The 9,944-nt window shown below is 43.8% G+C and overlaps 1 protein-coding gene across 2 annotated transcripts; it reads left to right on the top strand.

Annotated features, from left to right (window-relative positions):
* The first annotated feature begins 1,017 nt into the window (after positions 1-1,017).
* On the top strand, positions 1,018-9,746 carry UBE2B (ubiquitin conjugating enzyme E2 B). Of its 2 annotated transcripts, XM_009646864.2 has the most exons (5): positions 1,073-2,917; positions 3,659-3,684; positions 4,755-4,844; positions 6,232-6,320; positions 7,141-9,746. In XM_009646864.2, the coding sequence occupies exons 1-5, from the start codon at positions 2,733-2,735 to the stop codon at positions 7,267-7,269; spliced, it is 519 nt and encodes a 172-aa protein (XP_009645159.2). In that variant the 5' UTR covers positions 1,073-2,732; the 3' UTR covers positions 7,270-9,746. The 2 variants fall into 2 exon arrangements, with proteins under 2 accessions (XP_035758159.1, XP_009645159.2); XM_035902266.1 differs by lacking the exon at positions 4,755-4,844 and having other exon boundaries at positions 1,018-2,917.
* Positions 9,747-9,944: the final 198 nt, after the last annotated feature.

Genomic DNA, 9,944 nt, shown 5'->3' with positions numbered 1-9,944 from the left:
TCGCACGGGCCGCGGAGCAGCGGGGGGCTTCGGCCCAGGCTCTGAGCCGGCCGGGCGCTGGGTGCCTGAGGCTGGGGGGGCTGACGGCCTCTAAAGAGGGGTGCGGTTCGGGACGGACGGCTGAAAATGAAGCACCAAGAATTGGCAAGCGCTTGGTTTGTCTGTCTGTAAGAAAAAGCAAAACGCCCTTTAATGCCTTCACGTGCGTGCTCTCCTGTCTGAAGTTTTCAATCACGAGGAACCTTTTGTATAATGTATACAAACTGCTAAAGAAGCAGTTATTAGTTGCACTCTTTTAAATGTTAATGACCAAACCGCAGACTCTAGAATAATTTATTTCCAGTCTGACATGTAAACACACTTTCAACAGAGAGTGTGGAAAAAGGTGGTGGTGGTGGTGGGGGGTCTTTTGTAAGCTTCACGATGTCGTGTGATTTCTCTGGACTGGAGTCGCTCATAAGTTGTTGGAGGTGAGTCAGCTTTGATAGTGTCTCTTTTTTTAGCATAGCGACGTTATACCGGTACCTGAAAATACATCAGTAAACAGTTGACGCGTATTGTAGTTGCTTTACGTGGCTGCATGTGAAGCTGCAGAGGTAAAAGCCTGAACTGTGAATCTAGCTGGCCGTTTTTGAGATGTGGAAGCCACCTCTTGGGTTGTATTTGGGTGTTGGTGTTTGCTAAGTGGGTGTTGCTTGATTCCTGTTCAAATCAAAACAAGATACTCGGTCGTTCTCAGGGTATTTGCTTGCACAGATGGCACGAACTGGTGATTTTTTTCAGGGTGAGGATCTAAGTAGTTCTTCAGGATTGCAATCAGATGTGTTTTTTATGATTTTATAATCTTAGAAGGACTGCTTTAATAATTTTGAAATTTGAGGTGGAGAGAAGACTTTAAAGCTGTGGAGAAGTATAACCAAATAACCACCAAGTAAATAAAATTTGTTTATCAAATACATGACAACTTTAGTACCCCAAAACTTAGGCAACTTCTTCATGTCAGTTTTTTTTTTTTTCACTTTTCTCTTTCCTAATGTGTTATATTTTTGTTTAGCCTTATGTTACTTGTACCTCATACTGAAAAAGCAGACTGTCTGCTGTGAACTCTGATTCACTTCGTTAAATATAAACTCCTTTTGCATGATGTGATTGTCAAGAGCAGTGAAGAGAGAACAGTTCAACAGATTTTGTATCTCCTCTAATTTGTTTGACTCAACCAACAGAAAAATAAGGGGTTTGTTTATGTTATTGTTGCTGTTGAAGAGGGGGTTGCAAATACTGCATTTTCCCTAGCTGTTTAAGATTTCCGGGTGCTTTTTGGACCTGTCTGTTTTCCAGTCCTTGCCCCAACCTTTCCGTAGTTAGGCCCTTTGGCAGCAGGGCGCACACCAGCTTTTGAATCGATCTATAAACCACAGCCATCCTTCTTTCTCAGGCTGAATGCTCGGGCGTTATTGCTGGCGTGCAGCCTGGCTGCTGCGTAGGAAGAAGTCCCGCTCCCGCTCTCCCCGACCAAAATAGTAGGTAGTTTATGGTGTTGATACTAAGCTGTCTGAACTGCGTGTGCTCGGGAGCAGGGATGTCAACACAGGGTTCAGAGGGGATCTGATCTGCAAGTGGAGTGAGCCCTGCTTCTTCTGGGCTGCCTCTGTCGGGCAACGCCATTGCTCAGCGTCCATGTACACGTGCAGTTTTATCACAGATTTAAAGGCAGTGCAAGCACGGGAGAATTTACTGGCTGTATACCAGCGTCAGCTCTGAATAGACCTGCATTTACACGTTAACATTTTGTTAGAATTTGTCCCTTGGTCTGCAGGGCTTTTGGTGGCGACTTGTTCGTAAGCACGCTGTGATGGCGGTCGAACCTTGTGGTAACGCTAAAGAACTGCTTTTCAAGCAAGGGTAGTCCCTGCATTTTCTTTATTCTTGCATAACTTGAGAGGCCGAATAGGCGGGGTGGGTAGGAGCTGTCACTGAAGGGGTTCGATGGGACAAATTGCTCGTCAGGTGGCTGGGGCTCCGCTGGTTGACGTTGGTTGGGGTCTTACGTGATCCTTAAGCAGAAACAGTGGTATACAGAAGGATGGGCAGAAGGAGAGTTGTCTGGATCCTGTTCTGTGGTTGCGGTATCTTTCTGTCTGGTCCGAGTTTATGTGGCTTTCAATAAGTAATGTACTTTCTCCTAGTCCAAGGATTAAGGAACTAGAAAGAATTTAAAATACTTCCATGATGACTTTAGAGACAAACAATCTGTGGAACTGGTAAGAGGGAGCGGTACACAGGTTTTTCCCCTTGCTCCCTTTTGAAGCGATCAGCTTGCCAGTCAAAACAGGCTTATACCAAATTTAGCCACGTCGCGCGCACGGACCTGGGAATGCAGGAAAAGCTCCGCTGCCAGTCCCTTGGGCTTGGTCCCAGCACGTGTGCTGTGTAAGTGTCACTGCCCGGTTCTCAGCTCCCGTTTGCGGCTGCAGTTTGTTCTCCTCTTCGTTGTGGCCGCCAGCAGCAATTGCTCTTTCATAGTTTGCTGTGTGGTACTGTAAATCCCAGCTCTGTGTGATACTTTATATTATTCTTACAGTTAATGCTCTGCTCCCCACACGCTTAATCCAGCCTGTTGGGCCATTGCAGTGTGTTGATGTAATACGTGAGAGCAATCTTGATGTGCATTGGTTCGTCTCCTAGAGTATTGATAGTCTGCACGTAATGCCTTGTGTATTCTCTGATTTGGAATGGGGAAATATTTACAAAATCTGGATATCACTGTTAAATTATACTTGCAGGTGGAAGTATTTCATTTATATAAGGCTTGTCATTCTGTATTTCTAATTCTTAGATTGCAAGAAGACCCTCCTGTGGGTGTCAGTGGTGCACCATCTGAGAATAACATAATGCAATGGAATGCAGTTATATTTGGGTAAGAGTTTTTAATCACTATAAAATTCTGTATCAAAGGGCTAAATGTAACCAAATCTGGGGTTTGTTTTTACAATTATTCTCCTCTTTATGTACATAAAATCGGGGAAACTTAGAAAAATGACCAACTGTGCTGTTGTGGTAAAAACCTGTTTTCAGGGGTAATACAGAATGCACGGGGGGTAGAAATTAAAACTTTTTTAATATTTTTTGTTCAATAAAGCTTGCATATGGCTTAATAAATAGGTTAGACTGTGCAGGAGTCGGGTTATGAAAAAGCAGGCTTCCTCTTTGAAGTGCATAAGAGCTGCATGTTCTCTGCCATTAAATCCAGATGTATTAGCAGTGATTGGATCGACTCCCAGTAGAACAAGGTACAGGTCCTGCCTAGGAAGTTACATTACATCTCCTGCAGAATGGGAACTGGCTTGGTTGGCCTTCATAAAGCTGAAGTGTCCTTGCTAGTAATTTGCTCGTTAATTCCAGTCCACTCAGGTAATGGCTTGCGGATTGTTGGGGCTGATGAGAAAGCAGATACCTCGACTAGCAGATCCGCTGGGGGAAAGTGTCTTAGATACGACAAAGCTCCCAGAGGTCCCCCCTGGATACTCCTCTAAATATTAAAATCATTTCTTCTACCTGTATCTTGGGGAGGATGAGGAAGAAGATACACATTTATTTTGCCTGTTTAGAAGTAGGTAATGATCATTTTTAACTGGAGTTTATTCTTAAAACCTTTCAGGCCAGAAGGGACACCTTTTGAAGATGGTAAGCCGCTAACTCTTACATTCTCTGTAATTCTCACAGATATTGCCAGTATTAACATTGTTCTGCTTGGAAAAAAAATAATAGATTTTATCTGTGTATAATTTGGAACAAACTAAGCGAGCAAGTGAAAGAGTAAGGTCTTGTTGGCTATAAAAATATGTATTTTGATGTAAGCGGTGTCTTGTCATAGTGGTTGATGGTTAGTTAGAAAGCTACAAAGCGATGCTTGCAGCAAGACTTGTTTGTCCATGTACACTAGAGCTTTTAGCGGGGGAAGTTGGTCTAATGCTGCCAGATGCGTTTTCACATCTCCATGGCTAAGCACAACAAGACAGTGTGCTTTTCTGGTTTCATCTTTGTGGCATGGTTGATTCATCTCTGTTCTTCTAATGAAGAACAGGTGAAAAATTTTGAATTGTTCTGAAATAGAACTCAGCAAGGGGGAGGGAATACCGAATTTGTACATAAACATGAAAGTTGGTGTGTAATGAACCTCCCTTAGGCATATGAGGAATAATGAGTTTAATAATTATACTATTATTGCAGTAATCGGCAGCAGATGGGTTTTCCTCTGTGTTGGGTTGGAGGAGTTACAGTAAATTATTCACTGATCCGTAATAAAGGTTTTCAGTGAATCAATCAAGAGCTCCAAAGACTGAGATTGCTGATTGTGAAATTCCAATGTTTCTTTGCTGGCACCACAGTGCTGCCTTAATGAAACGCCTTAAAGTCACCAAAGTCCGTGGAACCAGCACGCTGGGTCACAAAAGAAGGGGAGGGCAGTGGGATAATCGATGTTGGATCTACCTGCCTTTGCCATGCGCACAGTGAACCTCCAGGCTTCTAACGAGCTGCTGCTGCTGGTTTTATTACTGTCACTAAGCGGTAGTTCCATAGCTCCGTTATAACTTGAAATATATGAAAAGAAACCATGCTCGGTGGTGTTAGTTTATTTAACGGTGCGAAGAAATATTGATCGTGGAGCACATAAATGAACTTATGTTGTATACGTTCTTGGAGGTGTTATTTCGTTGTTAGTTATCTGATTGTATTTATGTTTGTTTGGACAGGTACTTTTAAACTAGTAATAGAATTTTCAGAAGAATATCCAAATAAGCCTCCAACTGTAAGGTTTTTATCAAAAATGTTCCATCCAAATGGTGAGTAAATCATTTTTATTTAGCCATAATACCCATTAAATATTATGGTGTGCCACCATGTATTCTGCGAAGCTCCAGGTTGCTTAATGGCTGTCCATCTCTCTTCATTGCCACCTCCTAAGTAGATGTCTAGGACAGCAACTGCTTGATGAAAAATTAAGAATTATGATGCTATTAAGAAGCAACTATCTCTGTCTTTCTAATCAATATATGGCCTCAGTAGCAAAGCCTGTGAGCGTTTGTAGCAGCAGCTGCACTTAGGTCGGCCTGAAGAGGCAATTCTGGCTGCAGATTCCTGCCCCCTTCCATTTAACAGCAATTGTGTACACGCAGCCATGTTGGGAATTGGGGTAGGGAACTGATTGGGCCAAATGTTACTTACTTCTGTCAGGAGAGGTTTCAGCCAAGTCCGAGCTTTCAGTTGGTTCGCTGTACCAACCGGCGCTAGCACAAGGGGGAAGGTGGGAGCTGAGCGGCGAGGGCAGTGTTGTGAGGGAGTGCTGTGGTTCCTGCTGCAACACTTGACAGGTTTTATCCAGTTATTCTTGCGCGCAGAAAACACCAGCTGTGCCTTTTGCTTTTCCAAGCCCCTCTGTAGCAAAGAGGGGTACAGATTCAATTTGAGGGTTGAAGCACAAGCCTGTTAGAGCATTTCTTGTAGCTTGAGCCCTCCTTGAACCGAGGCAGGCTCGGCTTCAGTTCTGTGACCTTTTAGGCAGTGCTGTCTAACCATTCAGCTGTCGTGTAATGCGCAGGCCAGTGTGCCTCCGACTGGGTTTTTGGAATTTGTTGCTTTTCGTGGGCATGAGCAAGCTAGAAGGCTGGGCTGTAGGACTTTGGCCAGTCTCGGTTTCGTGCAGACTCTTACATTAAGACTAGCGATGGGTATTCAGACAGAAGTAGGATTTCAGGCATATGCTATTCAGTATTTCTTGTCTGCGTTGGTGTCTCTCATAGTGAGAGTAGAGTATGTGAAAACAGGGCGAGAACTCCCTCCATTGGCGCGTGAGTCCGTGCAGACTGGGACGCTCGCCTGGCGCAGTGGGCTCCCCTCCTGCAGCAAATGTCTCGCTGCTCTCTGGGAGGCCTCGCTCCCTGTGTGTCCGGGCCCGTCACATAAGAGGAGCAAACAAAGTCTACCGGTTCCTGTGCTAATGCCATCATCTTTAGACCTTTTCCTCTTAAGCATTCTGTTACTGTCAGTAATATCTCTCCTTTGGAATACAAGATGCCAAACCACATAAAATTAACTGCTGTCCTCCTTCCCAAAGCATTGATTTAAGCACAGTCTGAATTGGAACCAGTAACTCTGTCTTGAACAATATGTAATGAACAAACTATAAAATAAATCTGATAGTTTCTAAATGGTTCTGTGTTATATTTGCAGTTTACGCGGATGGTAGCATATGTTTAGATATTCTTCAGAATCGCTGGAGTCCAACATACGATGTTTCATCTATTTTAACTTCAATTCAGGTAACTTTACCTCTGTTTTTGCAAATAATTGTGCTGCTGTTAGTCTCTATTCCAGAATACACAGCTTGGTGAGGTGTCTAGCAGATAGCTAGATCAAGGGGGGCTTCCATCACTTGTCAGCTAAGGAGTAGCTTTTTAGATCAAGTAAAGGCTAAGGTGCTGACTGGTGTAATTACTTATTTTGGGCTACAAAACTGCCATTAGAGATTTCTTAGGGGAAAACAGTTACTGCTTTGGGATTCCTTTTTAACCGTTTTAGTCAAGGTAGGACATCAGATGGAGAGATTTGCCTAATGGTTGAAACGCTAACCTTTATCGTGAAGCCTTGCCCTATGAAGTCCTCAAGGAGACAATACTCCTGAAACCTGCTTTATTGGAATAAGTAAAAACAGCCTGGCACAGCAAAAATGTACATTTTCTCCTGTGTGATTTTTTTTCTTTTTCTACAGTGAGTTTTGTAGGAAGCATCTTAAGCCCCTCTTTAGTCCTGAATGACAATAGTAGTGTAATTACCAAATAATCAATTAGCATCTTACTGCTAACTGGCACAAATGACCATCTATCTCTTAGGTTTGTGAGCCTAGGGGGTTACACAGTGCTCAGGCTTATGCAGGCTATAATTTGAGGTTTGGTAGTGTAATTATGGGTGCCTAACCAGGAGTTTAACTGTTTGGGGTTTGGGTTTTTTGGTTTTGTTTTCAATTGGGCTCTTCTGAGTCATGTCTGCCTCCTGAAACATGTGATTTGAAAGCTCTAAGTTGATTTTTTTTTTTTCCCTGATTTCAAACGTGTTGCATGTTTTGCTTTCCCCTTTTTACAGTCTCTGCTTGACGAACCTAATCCAAACAGTCCAGCAAACAGTCAGGCGGCACAACTCTATCAGGAGAACAAACGTGAATATGAGAAAAGAGTTTCAGCTATTGTCGAACAAAGTTGGAATGATTCGTAACAGCTGCTTTGTTACTCTCCATCCTCGTAATCATGGTGTACAATTTAACTCTCAATAGAAAGGCTACCAGAAATTTCAAGTGCCACAGTTCTAAGAATTTGCATAAAAACTCATTTGCAAACAAAATTAAGCCCTCCAGTTTAGGAAACTTAAAAGCTTGTGTATCTTGATTAACGTACTTTTTATTGCATGGTATGAACTAAGTTATTGCTACATAAATTTGTAATATATCCTGTTTGTATTTTTTTTCCAAGTGTATAATGTCGGTGTGGAGTTTTCATGACAGAATATACACATTTTGTAAATCTGTACTTTTTCAAATATTGAATGCCTTATTTTTGAATTCTTTAGATTTTTAAATTGGAGAAAAGCACTTAACAAAGTTTTTATATATAAATATTTCATGTAAAACTGTTAAATACATAACCTTAGTGCAAGACATTCAGCGCTCACTCTCTCTCTCTTTCAAAGGGCTCCTTTTTAGTCCATTTTTCCTTTCAGGACATGCTAATTACACCGTGCACTTTACAAGCAGAAAAGTTAATCCACAGTCTAACTGTCTTCCCTGGATGTCTCTGCTTCTGCACCAGAGCTTAACTGGATTCTGTGTGTCCTCAGTTGTGTGAGGAAGAGAAGTATCGGGGGCTGCCAGCCTACCAGTGGGGAAAGAGATGGCACTGCTTTGCTCAAAGTCCCGCTTCAGCCCTGCAGCAGAGTTGCAAACAGGATCTGGATGACCAGGCTTGATGATAATATATTCTAATAACTTCTTATTTTTCAGGGAGATTGTGTTTTACCAAGTTGTAAAACACTGTCATCTAAATCTGTCCTGTGTTCGCACACTGTAACATCATTTGGGCTATCTTCTAAAGAGGCGTCCCATGAGTTTCCCTTGGGGGTAGGGAAAAAAATTAATCACCAACAGAAGAAACCAGCCTCCAGATTTAATGGAGTTCTTCTTTGGCTGTGTACCGCAGGGCCAGGTCTTGTGTCCGTACCACAGAGGTTCCGCATACTCTTAAATTGCCAGTTTTAAAGAAGTTTGGGGTTGTTCTTGTAAATGTCGATGTGATAATTTCTTACTGTATTCTGTAAGCCAGGCTGGATGACTAAAGAATTGGGCCTTTTTTTTTTTTTTTTTTTTCCCCTCCCAGCTGCAAAATTGTAATCCCTTCATCCTAATTCCATCCAGCATTGCACACACCAAAATACAGCTCAGCATTGCCTGAAAAGCAGCGGAGGTTTACTTCGGCTGGAAGAGAAAATGCTGTTTATTTGAATAGTCATGACTAAAAGTTGGTCTGTGTTAATGCAGTGAAGCGGCAGTAGCCGTTTACACCTCATACCTGCTCCTAAAGATGTTTTGCAGTTACAGGAGCAGCGCTGTTAAGTTCAGAAAGGGCAATGGGAACACTCGTCAAACCGCTCTGTGGTGGTAGCTTGTGGAGCAAAACTCTGCTGCCTTAGAGACAGGAGTTGTTAGAAAGCTGTCGCTGGTGTGCAAAGGCTCAGACATGTTAGAGCTGAGTAATGCTAACCTTGGTGAGTGGGTTTGCTTTCCTGGAGTCAGTGAATTTAAAAATTCTTTGGTCTGTGTCTAATTATTGACAGAATCATAGAAAGTTTTGGGTTGGAAGGGACCCCTAGAGGTCATCTAGTCCAACCCCCGAGAAACCCCAGAGGATCCGGTTTGCCTTTTTCCTGGGGTGGAATCACAGCACCGCTAGCAGAGCAGTGTAACATAGCTTAAAGCAGCATCGATGCAAAGAATTTTGTTCACAAATACAACATGGAAAAGCTTCCTGTTTCCTGAAAGCAAGCTTCCTCATTCCCGAGAGAATCAGTCTGAAGATTTTTTGTTTGTTTGTTTTTTAAATTCTGCCTCCTGACTCGGTATTTATTTTTGCTCCTTTGACATGTGCGTGAGATGAGATTTGCCATTCATTAATTTGATTATTCCTGAGCAGCCAGTTCAGCCTAGTTACAGGTCGGTGAAGCTCAGAAAATGTTTTGTGTAGCTGGGATGGAGGCAGTGTGTGTCTGAGAAGCCTAACGAGCAGGCTGAGGTTTCATTAGCCATCAGCGCTGCGAGCGCAGGGTGCCTGGGCCAGCACCCGGCCGTGTTGGAAGGCGTAAGAGCCATCTCCTGCCGGACTCAGTCCTGCAAGACCGACTTGAAGTCCAGCTGGAAAATGTCCCGCGGGGAGAGGTGATGGTGGCATTCCGGGAGCCACGTTAGCGCTGTGTGATGGCAGTGGTGGAATCTGGATAAGGACGGCCCGCTGGTGAGAATCCAGGGTTTGGGTGGTGACCTGGGTCGCTGCTGGTGCAGAGGAACCCGCATCTCTTGAGGTGGGGATCCCTCCCTGCACCCAGAGCTGCGAGGCAGAGAAGGGACCGGTGGCTTCGGCGAGCGCCGCCAAAGCAGGCATCAGGAATCACAGAATGGCAGGGGTTGGAAGGGACCTCTGGAGCTCACCCAGTGCCACCCCCTGCTCAAGCAGGTTCCCCTAGAGCATGTTACACAGGACAGCGTCCAGGCGGGGGTTGAGTATCTCCAGAGAAGGAGACTCCACAGCCCCCCTGGGCAGCCTGGGCCAGGGCTCGGGCACCCTCAGAGTAAAGAAGTTTTTCCTCATATTCAACTGGAACCTCTTCTGCTTCAGGTTGTGCCC

Source organism: Egretta garzetta, unplaced genomic scaffold (genome assembly GCF_000687185.1).
Source record: "Egretta garzetta isolate BGI_Z169 unplaced genomic scaffold, ASM68718v1 scaffold439, whole genome shotgun sequence".
Classification (NCBI taxonomy): Eukaryota; Metazoa; Chordata; class Aves; order Pelecaniformes; family Ardeidae; genus Egretta; species Egretta garzetta.
The sequence above is the reverse complement of the archived record's forward strand: the minus strand, read 5'-3'. Positions and strand labels throughout refer to the sequence as shown.

Bases quoted from the DNA above. Each gene is read 5' to 3' on its own strand.
- UBE2B (XM_009646864.2), top strand. From the start codon at position 2,733: ATGGGGAAATATTTACAAAATCTGGATATCACTGTTAAATTATACTTG. The intron at 2,918-3,658 runs GTAAGAGTTTTT...AAAACCTTTCAG, and splicing joins TGGAATGCAGTTATATTTGG to GCCAGAAGGGACACCTTTTG. The intron at 4,845-6,231 runs GTGAGTAAATCA...TTATATTTGCAG, and splicing joins AAAAATGTTCCATCCAAATG to TTTACGCGGATGGTAGCATA.